Genomic DNA, 18,342 nt, shown 5'->3' with positions numbered 1-18,342 from the left:
AATGCATTTATTTATGTAATAATTTATTTATTAATACAATATAACTCTGTAATAATTCTAAATAATTTAAATAACTACAACAATAACAGTCATAATTGCTTCAGACTCAAGCACAACTCTAAACAATATTTTCTTCGTTAAAAACCTTAAAGGGAATCATGAAATGCTCCGCTGTCTAAAACCAAACAACAGATAAATATTCTATAAGGAGGTATTTTCTAGGTTACTAGTTGCATCAATACCACTTTCTAAATCGAATTTTCAATGTCAAAAATTAACTGTTATTATCATACCGTTATCGTAACTGCATCCATACATCTCCATTCTTAAACAATGGATGCTGAAATAATCGCCCGTTGGGAAAAGTCGGACCCTTCTTGCAATGATAGTGTGGGGAAGCCGGTTTCCAGCCACTGTGTCCGTGTCGTTGTTTCCATGGAATATCTTGGGATAATGAAAATATAAAATAATTGCACCATCAACTATAAAATCCTTAATTGCAGATCTATGTCAGAATCTCAAAAGATCTGCTCGACAAAGTCCGACTTTATGGTTCCCACGGAAGCACCGGACTTGGACATGCAGAAACCAAACCGGACATTAGTGTCCTTGGGATCTATATGACCGAATCAGGTGCTCTAGATATATTTGTTTTTCTGAGTCCGGTCATCCCGTTCAATGACTTGGTCTAGTTAAAATTGAACTATATTTTGCAAAGTTCTGGACAAGCCAATTGTTTTTCCCTTGACAGGGGAACCGAAATTGTCTAGTAACAAGCTTAAATTTTTTAGCAATCATAAGGCTAATGACTTCAATAAAAATGTTTTGCCTTAACTAAAATTTCTATGAAAACAAAGCTCTTTGGGCTGCAAGCAATCTCAAGTGAATATAACAGATGTTGATTTCGCTTTAGATTAATTATTCTCTTTGTCTCAGGGTCAGTTTGCGTGTGGCTGGGTGGCCGGGTAGACTCGCTCTGTCGAGATGAACTTTATTGCGTGTTTGTATGTAGCGAGCTAGACCGGTCAGCCGGGTTATCTTTGCCTACTTAACTGGTCTACTTCTAACCTAAACACAATCTGATTGAAAAGGATCCTTAGACTTGCCTTTACCTGAAGCGCCTAGCTAAAGAAGTCTTCAATAGTAACTGATGTAAGAGTCACAATGAAGCGGAAAAAATCGCTTTCCAAAACTCCTACCTTCTCTCGGCCAGAATTGTCTGTGATGGATCTCCATTGAGCATCAGTACTCCTCTGATATTGCAACCTGTACTTCTCAACAAATTCAGCTCCCCTATATCGACCTTGGGTTTGTAAATAGTTTATTCTGAGGTTGCGAAGGAAATCTACTTGAATATATTGGCCTACATTTGTATTGCTAGAGCACCATGCTCCTCCGCCACCATGCGTGTGCAATCTTGCAAAATAGGGTTTAAAGTGATATATTGCCTTTCGTTCGCCGTATAAATATGACGAAGCTGTTATTTGACTATCTCTAACAATGCTGCTGTTTGAAACTCCGAGCTTTCGTAAGCAAGAATTGAACAGGACGGCTGATCCAGCTAAAACGAAGAAAAATGTCGCTATCGTAATCAAGTTTCCGATTAAAATTAATCAATTGGAAAAGTGTAAACAATTTTCAGAGAATAATCTTATCAAAAATTTTTGCTAGCTGCACAGCAAGGTGCCTTTTATACGTAACAGTTGTGTACTTTAGCAAGGAACTTAAAAGAGGCCTACGAAGATCAAATTTTGCGTAAAGAATCTCTGCAGAAAAATAACAAAATAAAATAGTTATGCCACAAGTTAAAAAATTGCTCTTTCGAAATTGCCATGGAATTTAAAAGTCAGGGAGTTAAACATGAGGACGTCACAAAAAAATAAACTTTTATAGATTCTCAAAATCGGACGACATAATTTGTGTAGAATATCCTTACTGTACTAATTCTGTTGAGCCTGTTCCAGTTTGTTCGACGCTTGATCATTAAAAACATGAAGTTCACAAAAAATTTGGTGTAGTTTAGGTTTTGTTCGATCTAAAATCAGGTTGAGTTCATTGGACTAAATATCAGCCAATATTGATCAGGTTTTATCATATGTGGTACATGGGAAAAAATCTAAATCTTGAATTTTGTATTTTAAAGGTCATTATCTTTAACATTACTTAGCAAAAAATGACATTTTTATCAAGTGAGTGTATCACGCATTCTTCTACTCTGAGACCTTGTCATTTAGAGGAGCTCAAATGGCTTTGCTAACACAACTAGCTCTAAATATACTTACAGTCTGCAGTTAATAAAACCAATGACGTCACAAAAGTAATAGCCAACGCCATATTTAGTTTCTCAGACAATCTGAAAAAAGAATATTCGAAAGTTAAATGCTAAGGAATTATATCTTCAAAGCAAAGTGGACAGAGAAGTCCAACATCAAGACATGCTTACATGTTTACTCTCTGTTTTTGAGATTATAGGCTAGATTTTGCTCATTCTTTTTTTTAAAACACGGCATTAGATAGGATAGCACGACTTTGAGCAGAGGTACAAGACAAAAATAAGTAATGTGAGAGAGGCTATATTCTGAAAATGGTCCGTCTTTGTCGCTTGACCCCCCTTTGGCGCAGCACCTGCTGGCTAAAGCCACAACAAATTGGACGGGCTATGAACTCGAAATATATCCCAAGGGTGTTGATTTAACATCTCAAAGGATCACAAACAATCGATTTCCCTGGCAAATCTTGGATGTCCAGCTATGAGCACCGACAGTTGGACGTTGAAATATTACTTTTTTACAGCAAAAATTACTTCAACGGCGACTCGAGACCTGACCATTTCTCAAAAGGGTTTCCCGGCGACAAATCTGGTAGCACCATATGTCTATTACACATAATTATTTTCTCTTAGGGAAGCTATCTAGAAGTTTCCATGTGATTGTGTGAATCATCAACGACCGATTTGATTTGTTGAAAAAATGTTCGAAATTTATGTTTTGTGACAATTTCTTACTGTTAATCCCCCTTAAAATAACCCTGGTCTCACGTTTTTACTTGGAAGATACGTTAAGAAAGCCAAAACAAGCATTATCACGGAAGAATAGTCGTGACTTCAATACGCTAATAATGATACAGAGAATATTGTAGGGGCAATAGTCATATAACTGTAATCACGTTGTTTAACTTTCCAAATGTTTATGAACGGTTTCCAAACTTCATATGAAGTGTTTAACATAAGGAATATGAACATAGAATATTTTGTAAGGGAAGTTTAAACACCCGCGCATGAAAATATCATATCATTTTCAGTGGCGAAGCAAGCCAAAAATTGTTGGTCCTGCTGTATGTACAGGGCCACGCCCTTATTCAATAGGAAACGCCTATGAACAAAAATTATTTTTTGTAGATGAACTTTTTTGCAGTAAAAAGCAAATTTTAAATCGATGTCTATCTTTTGAAAAATAAACCCATACTTAAAGACGTGCTTTAGGGTGCTTACTTTTCAAACAAATCTATGTTAATTGAAGTAAGCCTCTACAGCTGAAGTAAAAGTTCAAATTGGTGATAACTAAATTTGACAATAAAAGGGGGTAGGGGTGGCATTTGAAGTTGCATATCATATATTTGTCGTAGTTGAAATAGTCTAATTATACTATTCAAGATTTTGGTCCAATCTAGATCAATCTAGACACTCTATTAAAATACCTGACCAATCTAGATACTCTATTAAAATAATTTTAATAAACAACAGAGTTTAAAGTCTGTAGGGGCAAGTTCACAAATTCTGCAGAACAATTATTCTGCAGCTGACAAAGAGAGGTACAATTGAATAATGTGTCGCGTTATCAATGAAAACAACTTCATTAGCCAAACCATTAAACGAGTAAACAATTCAGGTAGGAAAATACACTTTCACACTAGCAGTTCAGCATTCAGTTCATCGGTATTCAACATAGCAATCAGTCGCCCGTTGATCTCTTACAAATGCAAATTCCGCTGAAATTGGTTTATTCTCCAACTCCAAAATTTCAATCACACAACAGTAAATTCAATTATGCTTTTATCGTCCTTGTCCAAGTCTAAGAAAATCTTATTCGTTTAGGCCACCATGATATACCGTGCCTCAAACGATCGTATGAAGGCTGAAATCAGTGTGCCCCATACAGCCAATCCTTGCTGTTTACCATTTCTTTCTCGCGAACTTTGGACTCTGTCTTGTTACAAATAAAATTTATGCAGCTCAACTGAGGCAAGTTTTGCTGTCAATAATAATATCATTGGTATTGCCAAAGCAAGCAGGAAATCCACATTCACATCGCCTCGCCATAATACTTGAACTGGCCTCCTTGCTAGTGTCTCATAGCAGAACGAGAATGCACAGGGCAATTCTTGCAGTCCTGCTCTCAGAAATAGCAGGACCAAAGGTTTTCAAAACATTACCTTTTGACCTATGTAAGTGAACCCTCAACCAATCAAATCACTACTGCTTACGAAATGTTATGATGATCATTTCGACGAGGTCCTGCTCCCGAGATTGAGCAGGACTGCTCTTTGTTCTAGACTATTGTGAAGCAGGACTAAATTCACAAAAGCCCATTGTGAAGCAGGACCAAACATAGGGTATCACAGTTATGAGCAGGACCAAAATACAGGGCTGCCGTAGAAGAGAACAGGACCTTGAGATTAGCACAGTATGCCTGTATCAGCTGGCGGAACTGGGGACTGTTTATCAAATAGAATTTGAAACTTCCTTTTTGCAAAGAAGAAATTGTTTATTGTTTACGTAAATCTTATCTTTGGAAATTCTTGGTCCTGCTCAGCAGGACCAGCAGGACCTTTGGCTTCGCCACTGATCATTTTTCATTCCGATCATAACGACCAACAGAAGCATTGAATCAAGCAATTTTCTACAAGCTCCGACCAACCGATGTTGAAAGCGGTTGATTACACTGATAGACTTTGAAGTAGTCGTCAACATAAAATATCCTGCTAGCTGTACCTTGCGGCTGGGATTCCATAGAAGCATGATATGTCTCTACAAATCACCCCACTATTGACCCAGATCCGGGACAAAACTCAATCATTTCCAATAAATGTCAAAGGACTCGCTATAGAATAGGCATCCACAGTTTTAACTAAATCGAATCTTCAAAAATCTTACTTTTGTTAACTGTAGAAGAATATTCGGGATTCTAATTAAACGATTCGATGAAAACTTTGAAATATTCACCCTAAAAACTTAGTCTAACTAAAACCCCTGAATACTTCTGAAAGTACTAAACAAAATCTCAATTTCTAACTCAATGGATGCGTGTTCGGTGATATGTTAGAATATTGGTGTTTGGCTGGCTATCAATTTTTTGATTGGAAAAATTTTGATAATTTTTAAAGGAAACCGTGAATACTTTCAAGTGTGAATACGTAACGGGTGGCACAATATGTGTAGCAATAAACATGGTGACTGACTCGTGGGTATTGAAGTATCTCTACTGTGCTCATTTGAATATCCGAGCTTAATTTTAGCTGAATAGGTAATGATGTTATCCACGTAAGTAATACCCGTACAATCAAATGTTGATGATCGAATTTTGCAGACTATAATAAAAGCCAAGACAAGGGTTATATGTGCCAAGGGGATCTAGAACTGCACTTTCGACAATCATCAATTACTTGGATCATATTATAACAACAATAACAGACATGGGTCGTAAAGATAGGTCTGACTATTTCTGGAAACGAAAATCTGTTCTTGACAGAGTTTCTCGAGCGCTTTGCAATGGTGCGAACAGATTGTAGAGAATAACAGAATGTTAGTAATTTTATGCGATTTAAAGATGGCTCAGAATTTACTGTCGGTTTTAGAGTGAGTTTCCAATTTTAGATTTTTCACTAAGAATATTTCATTTGAAAATTTTTTAGCCTAAAGACGCTATAGTAATATTAGCGCCTGTCTTTTGCCTTAAAAGCAGACGATAAGATGACATAGCCAGCGAACAGTGGAAAGCAATGAAAGAAATAAACCGATTGTCTTCAGTACTCGAGTGTCGATAGTCAGTTTCGTTATGATGTTTTGTACAAACATTCTGTGATGATATTGACGGAAATCTGCCGATAACTAAGATGTACACAAAAATAAGGGTTTGCCCGCCTTTTGCCATTGATACAGCAGTTTGGGTAACGCAGCCTTATAAATAGATATTTCTGTGATGGCGTGATTGGTTTGATGGCGAAGCCTACAGCACGCGCAGTTCTTGGCGATGACAATATGTTTTTAAGTTGGGAATAACGAACATCTTTGAAGCGAATACAGAAAAAACTCACCTGTTGCCATTGATGTTGAAAACAAACCCATCGAGAGAAGAATTCTCCGGTTAAACACGCCAGCACGCGAGCAGTGGTATAAGAAAAAATAGCTTTTTTCACTACGACTCTCATGCAACTGGCTGATTTTGTTAAACCTTCTTCGCGTAAACATTTAATTTGTGTTTTAAAGCCACGTGGCGGAGAGGAAACACTGCAAGAAATTCGCTGAGCGAAACAGACAAAGCAGATATCGGCACGGCAGAACTCGTAAAGAGCATTTGTAAGTAAGGAGTTGATTGATCAAAATTGAAAGCTTGCGCGTGATAAGAGCCGGCGAACCTGTCTAAGACGCTAGGAGAGGTCATTCGCTTTGTAGTCCTGCGACATGATTCGGGAAGCCGAGCATGAATCTAAATGTATAATAATATAGTTTTGCGAAGGAAGATGCAATGTAGCGAAATGGTTCGTGGCTTCTATGTTGCGAAGATGCATGCGATTAAATTTTTGTCAAAGTCCCGGCAACCTTAAGCTTCGAAATTAAACTTCTACCGCAAATATACATGATTTCAATATCAGATTATAAGGTATCATTAGTTACCTTTACAAATAACAATATATTGCCTTGTGAACTCTAACCACTTCTAGAACGCTCTCTTCTGCCTGGTCTCACTTAACTCGTGTAAACTGAGTCGGAAAGAGAGCCATCTCCTAACCAATTCGCATGTAAATTATATGAGTTGGGAAATCGCGTTTCGAGATTAGGGTATTTCGACATCTGCATACGATCAAACTCATTCGAAATTTTAATGCGATCCATTTAAGTTCATCGCAACAAAGTAGGACTCTGTGTCCTGCTGCTGCCCGTCTGATGTTCAGACTAACAAGATTATGGAGGATTTCATATTCGTTTCAACTCTTTTGGCTATCTAACAAGTTTAGGCCAATTTCAACAAATAGTTCTTGGTGTATAGATCATAAAACATCCATTGCACTGCCTTAGAAAAAGCCGACACAGCATTAGGCAAAGGAGTCGATTCTTTTGAAAGGTTTAACCGTAAGTCTATTGCAGTTTTTTCTCAACTTAGTAAGAGTTCTGAAAATTGTTTACACCATCTTGAATTTCTGCAATAGGCCATACTGAATGGATTAGTTAAACACAAAGACCGTGTTGGTAATTGCAACCCAGAAACTGTGAGCCAGTCATAACAACATCTTTTCTATGAAAAATACTCAAAGCCGCTTTGTTTATTTGAAAAATATTCTTTATATAACTATACAGTGGAGACATGTCTTACAAATCTCTTTTGTCAATTCAAGGTTTCCATTAAACATGTCCCATAGCAGCAAAATTGTATAAAGAAAACACAAGACACACTTTGAAATTGTTTCCAAAAGCCCCATTAGCTGTCGTAACACCCAATCACGCCTTTGCCGATCAATCAAATATTTTTGGCAAGAAGCCCTAAAAAGCAGTCAGACAGCACAAAACTGTACCAAGATAACTTGTATATGTCCCAAAATGAAAAAACTTTAAAAGGATGTAAGAAATAAAACATGAATGACCTGAACGAAATCTGCAAAAAATTTCTTGCATCTTCTGTTTGATAAATTTTTGCTGTCAACTAAAAACAAGGAAGAAAGCCTAGAAATTAGAAACAGGCCTAGAATTTGCACGTATACGTTAGCTTCTGGTTTTCTAAATTAGCAAAAAAATCTTTTTTTTACATTGAAACCAATCGAAATGTGGGAATAGGAGTTCTTGTTTCCAAAGATGGTGGCCATCAAAGCTGACAGGTTCGGAAAAGTGCTTGTGCAGATTGTTATCTTCTTCAATTATTTAAACCAGTTACTATTTGTAGCAGTTTTCACGGTGCTAGGAACTGATTTACGATCCACAAGGGGAAGAAAAAAGGGGTTATTCTTAAGTTACAATGGTCAAATTTGTCACCAATGGCCTCAAAGATCACTGTTTAGTCCCATGATATACGTCTTTCTTTGGTAAAGCCCAAACAAGCGTTTTATCGAATATTTTTTCCCTTGTTCGGACAAGTTTCTACCAATAACAGCAATCACCTAGTATCTTGTTATTTCCAAGAACAAATTAGACTTAAATAAGCTTTGAGCTTTATAGCTAGCCCGTTTGCCTGCTTCTGTCCAATCAACAGGATACATACATTTTTCTAGGTAGGGAGCTGACTCTGAAAATACAGCTTCACAATATTTGGCATGCCAAGTAGTTTTATTTGAAATCAAAGGAGGTGATTTTCAACATATATATTTGCCAATAATAAAAAATACAGCGAGAAGCGAACACTAATAAGGGGATGAAAATGAAAATGAAGACGGTAGACGGTACTTGTTGATGAAGAGTAGGCTTACCTTCTACACTTTTTATACTTCGAGTTCATTTGTAAATCGGTAGAATATGGCAAAAATTTCGAAACAGGACCCTGCAGGCCTGATAAATTAAACACAGAAAAGGCCAAGTGAAGAAAATTGCCGCGGTTTATTGCCCCCCTCCCCCCTCTCTCTCTAGGGTATTCCCAAAGCGCCCACATAGCTTGACTTATGCATAGAAACCTTTATTAATGGTTGCCTCCTTCCACTGACGGGCACCAGCAAACTGCTGACTAATAGCTTGTCTCTATATAAATTTCTTTTAAGGGTCAAATTCTTGTACAAATGTCCTCAAGAAACAGACACCTCATCCATCAGTCCACTTTACATTAGTGCAATTATGAACCTTTGCAAATAGTTAAGAATATGCGTGAGTATGTGGAATTGAAGCTGTTTTCGTTCGACACTCCTTACAGCAGAAAGGTTGTATAATGACAAAAGATAAGCGGAAATTCATACCCTCATGCAAAACAAAAAGCATGGAAGGGAGAAATGGTGTGTTTGATTTGTTCCTTGATTTGTTTTTCGCAAATGGGCAGTAACATTGCCTCCATATATTTCTTTTCAGTAACAATGTAAGATATTGGAGTGTGCTAAACAACTGCATAGCTGCGAATATCACACTTGTAACCATCCAATAAATGCTTCTATAACACAATATGATCGTCGAATTGTGATTCAATTTGATCGTCGAAAATGTTCAATTTTCAAAATTCTTGCACGTTTGAATCATTCGACTATCGAATATCAAACTTTTTGAGAAATTTTTTAATAGAAACCAAAATTGTATAAGTACTAAGTAGCAAATTTGGTCGCAAATGAAATATTATTTTCCTGTCCTGATTAAGAAGGGTTTTGATTAAGAAACTTAAATCATTCTTAAGAGATAATTTTTGCAATAATTTTTTTCTGCCATTTTCATTTTTTAGTGAAAAAAACCTTTGGCAAAAAATTTCTTGGCCTGTTTCCAAGTACAAATTATTGCAGACATTACGTCCCAACTTCTTAAACGGCTCTTACAGAAATCTCAAGTTTCCTTGATTTGATAATGAAAAAACTATATCTTAAATATTGCAGAAGTAACTCCCTAGATCCCGAAGCAAAAACATAGCCATACAAAACTATATCCGACATGCGTAAATTTTCTATGAAGAGTATTCAACTTTCTAGAGAAATAAGAGCCTGTTGCTAACTAGAATACATAAGTATACGAGATAATGAGAAAATCAGAAATTATCATACCTTTCCTTGATAAAATCTTTTGAAAAAATACCGCATCGACATTTTTGAACGCTGCCTATACATCTCTCACAAAGTCTATGGGACACCAAACAAGGCGAATCAGCTATCCAAGACAACAAACATCATAACACCTAAAGCTTACATCAAAAGTCCAAATTCTGGTACCTAACATCGAACAACAAAATAGCTTTACTGCTTAACCAACGCAATGTCTTGAGGAGATGGACGATTTCACGTGTACTATGTCATATAATGCACATGGGATTATCGCAAAACATTCGGAGCTTAAATGGAAGCAATTATAAATTGGATTGGTGAAGCTTAATATTGGGATTTACTTAACAAAGTTAACTGATGAAGAACGGAACAACCCCTTCGGGATAAAGGAAATTAGATTCTGGTAGACGCTGTGACATTTCGTGTTGCCTTTCGATCAGAAACAGAAAATAGTCATTTCACTCGTATTAAGTCATCCTTATTTTAAAACTGTGGAGCTAAGTTTCGCAAGTTTCTGGTTATTTTGTAAGATAAAAATACTAAGTATAACAGTTTTTGTGAAAAATTCTTTGTGCAATTATTGTAATATGCATAAAATACTAATTATGGATAGTAAATTATCCACACATTTAAGAAATACATTTTCTAAAAATATTCAGACTCGAAATCGTAGCAATTTAATTAAGAAAATTGAATTTCAGCGACAGTTTGACTTTCTATCTATCTAAGAATTTGGTTAAACAGGACAAGCGCGAATTTCACATAAAAAGTTCGAGGTACACTCGTCAAGCTAGGATGCTTCGACAGTAACAAAAATTTCAACTATCGTTCTCAATCCATTTTTACATTTTGTTCCGCTTAGGAAATAATTAAAGAAAATAACTCTGGGCCGAAAATAAAAACATTTAAGGACATCGAGAACTAGCGAAAATCTAGGTATCTTAATAAAAAAATGTCTGTATGCTTTATTTTGGTAGCAAGAATTATATGTCTGCTATTTGTTTTAGGTTTGAGAGACATATTTTTCTATTCATGTCGCCCATTCAACCCAGTGGGGAAAAGAAAGAGAATAACAGAAAAGGTTGGTGTCAATCCTTAATGAACTTTTCAATCTCTGGCATCACCAATGGAAGCAAGAAAGCTTCTGGTTAGTTCTTCAGTTACGACAGCAAAACATTTACAGAAAAGCATGCAAGCGCGATGTCTGTATCGAGCACCGCGGTGGTCGTAATTACGCCACAGCTTCGTATCGCCACTTTCGATACCAAATTAGCGTGACAACTTTGCTGCAAACAATGCAATGCAAAAATGGATAGATCGGCATGCTTGAAGCAGTACTCTAATCGAAGGCCCTGTGGTAGTTGGCCAATTAAGATTCATATACAACTATGAATAACAGTTCACGAATACTATATACAATATGATAGATCCATATTCATAAACCTCGTTTTCTAATCACTCAAATGTGAGGCTCGTGATCAATTATTGTTGAATTCAAACTTGTGATGATTTCTAGTGTTTTGCGACGTTTGATGTCAATGAAGATGAAACAAGTAAATGAACGACAAAAGAGTTTAAGAAGATAAATGGACGATGAACAGTGGTCAATATTAGACCATTGATGTGGTTTTTTCTCCGACCAGTATTAGAATAATTGCTGGTATTGTGTGTTTTTTTGTGTAAAATTTAGGAATATTCCACAATAAATTGAGTTAAAAAAGAATTGAAAGCAATTGCCGCTTCTTGACTATGACTGCCTCGATTGAGTTCAAATCATGAACATAGACAATAAATTTGCGAGGCTGATTATTTGATAACTAAAAATTAAAAAGGATGCGATTTCTTATGGCAAATAGCAAATTGCCCGCAATAGCAATTCAGTTCAGTCCAGTTCAACAGCATCAACACAGACATCTGTTTAAGAGCTGATTTTTTTCAAAATTGGCTGTCTATTTGTTAACTGTGCTTTGCTGTACTGTATAAAGTGACACAAAGCCATAGAAATCGCTACGATCCGAAATCAAGTGATCCATATGTATTCCTCATTCTTTCAACACCAGAATTACTAGGTACAATTCTGACATTATCAAGGCTCCAAATTAAGATCAAAAAATAAAGGAGAGATAAAAATTGCAAGAAGGCTGCATACCCCAGTAATTTATAAAAATGTAGATGCATCATTATTGTTACCTTGTGCTAAATTTAGGAAGCCAATTTCCTCGGTTGTTTCTCGGAGCTGAGACCGAACCACATTTCTGAAATCAACATGTGGCATTTGGCTAGAGTGCACTGTCCTTGAGCCATGCGACACCACAGGTCGGCAACCTATTCCCAAATTTAATAACGATTTAATTTGATCCGCGCTGCGAAACATTTGAACTAAGTCAGCCAACGGTACATACGCTCGCCGCTAAATGAATACGCGATTAACGACAAAGCTATTGATCTGATATCGGGTGCAAAAGCATAAATATGGCATATATATGATGACCCAGTTACGGGCACGGATAGCATTAACTAAAGCGGCTGAAATCAACGCTTACATTATTCCTAATAATATATGCTGTCTTGGCGCAGTTGCTACTCTTCAATTTTTCATGACTGTTCGTCTTTTAGAACGATATAAAGCAGCTTAACATTCGAAACGGAAAGTCCTTTGGGTATTCTTCCGGCGTCCTTTGATGTACAGAACGTTGAATTCGATTTTCCGACAAGAATTTAAACATAGCAAACAACGGTGACTATTTCAAAACTGATGATTTTTTAATGAACACTCTTAATGACCTTGGATTTCTTATCCGTTTCTCTAGAGAGAATTCAACAACAAACAGAGGCGGTCCGGTCAATTTTACTTTTTCCAAAATCTGTCGTGGAAAAAGTTGCTGCTTTGCAAACAGCTTCAGTACGAGTTCTAAGGCGTTCATCCTCGCTGACTGATCGCATGTCTTATCGTAAATTTAAATCTTATGAAGCTTAGTGTAGAGCACCTGCCTTCCTGCAGTCATTGCGAACCGTTTTGACGAAGAACTTACCTTATCAACAGCAAAACGGTCATTGAACGTCGTTCAAGGCTCGAAATCTGTAGGTTAGTTCTATGGACAGATTTTGAGCTGGAAAAGCGTAGTGGGAGACAATTTTATCGCTTCTTGGATAAGAAATTCGCGGCATAGGTCCAGGAAGCGAACATGTGAAGCTTATCAAATCATCAAACCTCTACGTCTTAAAGTTGTTTGAAGAAAAAGATTTATACTCTTAAAATGAACAATCACGATCTTGATTTTCCAAGACCAATTCTGAAGCAGGTACTGATCCCAAAGAGCAGCTAGATCAAGTACCGTAACAGCAGCTTGATCTTCACCAGAACCAAGGCTTTAAAATGATATAAAAATGCACTGATAATTCCTCAGGTTTCTTGGGTAAAATAATAACTTTTAATATGGCAGCAGTTGGTGGCGTTTTCCTCACAGTTAAAGCAAACTAGATTGTCTTGAAACGGAAAGTTGAGACAAAACAATTCATTTTAGATAAGCTTTCAGAATGATTTGCTAATTTAACAAAGCATGCAGGCATGAAAACAAATACATACGATTGTTCAGTTTCTTTTCTTCTTCGATATTCCATTACTTAACTAACAACGTCTCCTGCTACCTATCCAACCTATATCTCCGAATTAACCCTCTCTTCTTCTCTCGCTCGTTCCAGTCCCTCATAAATCGCATCCTCACACAAGGAACAAATGAATGAATAGCTAACAGATATCAACCGAATCTTTTAGAGGCAAAAGAACTTAGGAATTTGGTACAATTTGGTACTTTCTCCCGACGGCTGACCCAAGGGAGCAGTTGCTAAGAATATTTGCTCCAGTGTCAACTATTTTAAGCATAAAGTTAAAGACTTGCTAATAAGCTCTTACGGTTTAAAAGTCAGATTGCACATTTCATTGCAAGTTGGAAACTAAAAGGGAATTTTGTTTTTCTCGGATGAAGTAAGGCGATGTCAAAATCTGGTGTCACCTTCCTCCAATTGGTTTATGATCAGCTTTACCGCCTAATGTTCCGATTAAATCTCTTTCTCCAAAGGTTCCGACGTTTTCTCCCAAAACCCAGATACAAGGTCATTTGTATCTTTGCAGACAATTTTTTACGAACTTTCAACTTGGAAAGTGTTGGCTCAGCATACATAAGTGGTCTCAACTCAAGTACTTCAATGTCACGTCCTCATCTTGATTTGTAAAAAATCAAGCTTTTCAACAAAGGCTTGAATGGAATCTTTTACAGCAGAATCCTCAATTTGGATCCCCTCAAAAGAGATAGCTTAATGCAATCAACGAGACCACAACAATGAAGCAAAAGAAACACTTGGAACTGAAAAATTGCAATTCGAAAGCTTTTATGTAGATGATTACGGCGCAATGATTATGTGCTTGCTAAAAAATTTTGCAAAATAAAATGTTTAAAAATTGTTAAACAAAAACGTTTCAATGAAAATACCTAGTGATTAGGGAATGTCTGACTACAAATAAGTAACGACATTACGGTTTTATTCCGTTTTAATTTGAGTCGCATTAGGCCCCGTTTACACGGGAACGGATCCGCATAGATCCGTGCCCAAACTAGCTACGATAGGCCTTGCGTTTACACGGGCACGGTAGGATCCGTATCTTTTCTGGGAGAGATCCGTACCTTTTTGGATACGATTCGAAAGCGAATCCATTTGGATCCGTACCTTCATCGGCGCCGTGTAAACAGGAAGATACGGATCCGCAAAGGCACGGCAGTAAAACGAGACTGTTGCTGGGGTCAGTGGAGGCCATTTCAATTGTACGCAGCACTCATCATACAACAAAGAAATTACTCTCCCACCCCCGCTCTTTCTTCCACAGTCGAAAGCCTTTCTGAACCCTGTCTTCATCATGGTTTAATTTTTTTCACCTTTTCTTTTGTTATTTTTTTTATCCTGGGTATTTGGAAAGTTCTCTGTTGCTATTTCTAGATAGGCCTCGATAAATTGAAGGAGAATGTCTTCGTATTTCGACCTAACAGTCTCTAAGTTTGTTTCATTTTGCATTTTACATTTTGCATTTCCGGGTTTTTAAAACGAGGAGTTGTTAAAATGCTAAAATTTGGCCTTCTGAGGTTGATTCTCGCAACGTGATTGGTGTATTGCCTGGAGGATTCCCAAGAAGGGGACCTCGCCAACAACCAATCAAGATTTGTCCGCTATGCTACACCATGGATAAAGTAGAGTACCACCCGGGGAATCTCCATCATGAGTATAATAGAATATCACCCCCACCCCCCTCCAACACTAAAACCCTCACTTACTCTCCTTCCCAAGAACAGCAAAAGTTGGGACTTCAGGCTTAAGTTACATTTTCAGGTAATCAACGCTGCTAAATCTTGGAAAGGGTCATCCGCCTATTTGTAAGAAGCATCGACTGATTTATCAACAGCTAGCACCATCTGCATTATAAAAATAGCACCTGGCTTTGCTACGTAGAGTTCTTAAGTGATGACGTCATGAAAATCTGTTTTAGGACATTCAATCTGTTATCAGACGTGAAATCTTTAAATGGTCATATTTAACCCACTTTTTGCACGCTCAACTGATTTTGCACTTTTAGAGGTATTATGTTCAGAGGTTATTCATGGTGCTTTTTCAGGTAATAAAGTCAAAAGCCAAAAAATAAGCAAAATTATTTACATGACGTCACATTTTGTCATTAGTGCAAGACAAATAGAAATTAATGTCAATACGGTGCTGAATACTTAATTCAGCCTCAATCTCTATTCTGTAGAGTATCAACTATAACTTTAACTGGGGTGGAAGTTTAGCGGCCTGAACACTTGTGCCAAAGTTATAAACCGTATTGTGGACAAAACATATTAGTATTCAGAAGTTTAAACGGTTACCCCCAGCTGGTGTATTCCATGAATAAGATATAGCTTGGTGGCGTCATAAGGCTGATTCCTTTTGCTCAATAATCCAAAAGCTCAATTACACAAACAGGTGCTTGATAATGATCAATTAAACCATTCATTTACTCAAGGCGCCTTCATTTCAGATAAAAGAGAGATTATGTTTCAAAATGTGCAGACTATGTATAAGCTCTTAAGTCTCGTCGGGCATCAAGGGCTGCGTAAAGTTCCGAATATTAAGATTCTCGGCAATGGTAGAAGAGGTTTAATGCCATACAGGGCATCGTTGAATATGACGCCGTTTAATATGATGTATTTAATATGATGCCGAAAATCTAAAGGGTAACTAAAAAAAGAAAGAACTATAGAAATTATATTGAACGTTGAAATATTCCTTTGCACGATAAAAAAAATTTTCCTGTTTCCTTTTTAGAAGGAATATCTGGTTCCTTCTTATATTTCGATAAGAACCTTGGGCAACATTGCAATATGAAGCACAGTATGCACTAAAAGAAAATGTTTTACGATGGCACGAAATAGGGGCAACTTAACATACTGAAGTACTTTGCGCCTGACACTTTTCAGAGTATAAACGTCGGATAACGACCGGCATCAGTTGCTTTATGGAAAATAAACATTTCCGAGTACGGGATATGCAAGTCTTCAGCAGGACGGAAAAGTTTTTGCACAAACCTCTGTTTTCAAATGAAGACGTCACATAAAATCTCTCTACAGAATTTATGACTTTAGATCAATAGCCCAAAGCACCAAAAAACTTCTAAGAAAATGTTCATATGATGTGAGGTATCCCAATCCTGTTCTGCTTCAGCTGGATAATTAAAGACATTGCTCATAAGAAGCATAATCGCTCATATGGTCAGATTTCGGATTTCGTCCTACTTGAATGAGCTAGCCTCAAATCCAAACACAGGAAGGTCTTGACTTACTAGCTTGCGCAAGCACAGTGTTTATATTCTCATCCCCACATTAAGCTACAGGCCGAGGATGGTTCAGTTGTTAGAGGCGCTGACTACAGACCCAAGGTCCGTGGTTAGAGTCCCTTACATGACCAAACTTTTTCATCCTGAGTGAGAATAGTTGCCAGCTCTCTGTAATTCCAGGCATAGGAATCACGAGGAGTGACCACATCGAGAGGAAGGACCAGGACACTGCTTGATAAGCATAAGCTTCCCAGTGTCCTAAAAACTATCTTCGGATGCTAGGTAGATACAAATATAATACAATATGTACAGGCCTGATGACACAATGAATCGGGTTTGTGTGAGAAATTTCTGTCCAACCTGAGTTGGATCCCAGCGGCTCGACAGTAGGGTGGCGCTTTGGTGGGCAAGTCCACTCGTCATACAAACACAGCCGGAGTTTCACATACAAATCACTTTATTGGCTGGATCTCGCCCGAGTAGGCTATCCGACCTTAGGATATCTTTTTTAATATGAAAATTAGTTGGTATGTGGCATATGAAAGAACTGAAAAGAGTACCAAAGTGTGATGTTCTTAAAAAATTCCAATTTTGAACCTGAAGAAAATCAAACAATCTTTAACATGATCTGGGAGAAACAACATTAAATAGATATAAAAGCGCATAATCGGCTCAATGTGTTAATGGGTGTTTTATGGCCAATGAAATAATTGAAATTTGCTAAAGGGCTACTGTTATTTTGGCTTGGAATCTGTGTTGGGAGAGCCTATACTAATGCCGGGATATATCAGACACATTTTCAACACATTCAGCTGATTTCAAAGGTACTTTAAGGTGTTCTTTCACGTTTTTGGTCCACAATTTAAAGTAAATTTTGTATGGTATGGTGGACGAGACTGTAAATATATTTGCCATTTTTGGCCAATTTGTGACTGATTCAGCTAATTTGCCACTTTTACAGTATTTATTTTGCTTTTCAGATGTTTTTCATTTTTGCAAATTCAAAAGTTCTAAAAGTATTTCGTTTCGACACATTTGACTTCTTTTGAAATTTGAATTTATCTTTAATTTCTTTTATAGAAGAACACCAAGCAAACTGCATACTTCCCAACGATAGGGGACCTTGCAGCATGCATGGACGACTAAACGTCATGTTTGGAATGCTCTTTTGGACGAAAACAAGATAGATGTCGATGAAATTTAGTATCTTTTCACCATAACAATCGAGTTCACAAACATGCAGCAATCTTTTGAACCTGATTTCAAGCTACAGGTTATCGTCTTTTCATCTAGCAGTTTTGGAATCAATCTACATACAAACAAAAATGCCGCTATTGTGTAGACAGAAGAAGTTCGTTTTTTCTCTTGGACTCCAGTGTGATCACAAATGATAATTACCAATAATAATAATAATAATAATAATAACATGATATATTTAAAGTGGGTAGCCTATAATAATTTATCTACAAAAAGAAAAATTCTTTACAACAGGGCCCACTGTCAAAGTAACGTAAAAATTAAAATCAAAAGCTAAAAGGAAAAAAGTACATCAA

General features: G+C 37.0%; 1 protein-coding gene and 1 long non-coding RNA gene across 13 annotated transcripts in view; one reads left to right on the top strand and one right to left on the bottom strand.

The window, feature by feature from the left end:
- Positions 1 to 18,342, bottom strand: part of LOC135682477 (epithelial discoidin domain-containing receptor 1) — a 51,304-nt gene that overhangs the window by 6,502 nt on the left and 26,460 nt on the right. For 4 of the 9 annotated variants that reach the window (XM_065197386.2, XM_065197387.2, XM_065197385.2 and 1 more), the window contains 3 exons: positions 2,283 to 2,353; positions 1,200 to 1,561; positions 294 to 444 (listed from right to left, as the gene is read on the bottom strand). In XM_065197386.2, coding sequence (XP_065053458.2) covers positions 294 to 444; positions 1,200 to 1,561; positions 2,283 to 2,334 — 565 coding nt within the window. In that variant the 5' untranslated portion in view covers positions 2,335 to 2,353. Of the gene's footprint in view, positions 1 to 293; positions 445 to 1,199; positions 1,562 to 2,282; positions 2,354 to 6,312; positions 6,469 to 6,892; positions 7,023 to 9,933; positions 10,948 to 12,120; positions 13,486 to 13,516; positions 17,880 to 18,342 lie in introns of those variants that run through there. The other 5 variants (XM_065197384.2, XM_065197393.2, XM_065197392.2 and 2 more) reach the window with 5 other exon arrangements.
- LOC148958346 (uncharacterized) lies at positions 3,328 to 18,001 on the top strand. 4 transcript variants are annotated; one of them, XR_016144735.1, is made up of 3 exons: positions 3,328 to 5,854; positions 10,938 to 11,011; positions 17,870 to 18,001. It is a non-coding gene; the product is annotated as an uncharacterized LOC148958346 (long non-coding RNA). The 4 variants fall into 4 exon arrangements; XR_016144738.1 differs by lacking the exon at positions 3,328 to 5,854 and adding an exon at positions 6,443 to 6,574; XR_016144737.1 differs by lacking the exons at positions 3,328 to 5,854; positions 17,870 to 18,001 and adding an exon at positions 6,443 to 6,574 and having other exon boundaries at positions 10,938 to 11,075.

This window comes from Rhopilema esculentum, chromosome 16 (assembly GCF_057945365.1).
Source record: "Rhopilema esculentum isolate cy_ngs chromosome 16, ASM5794536v1, whole genome shotgun sequence".
In the NCBI taxonomy this organism is placed as follows: Eukaryota; Metazoa; Cnidaria; class Scyphozoa; order Rhizostomeae; family Rhizostomatidae; genus Rhopilema; species Rhopilema esculentum.
The sequence above is the reverse complement of the archived record's forward strand: the minus strand, read 5'-3'. Positions and strand labels throughout refer to the sequence as shown.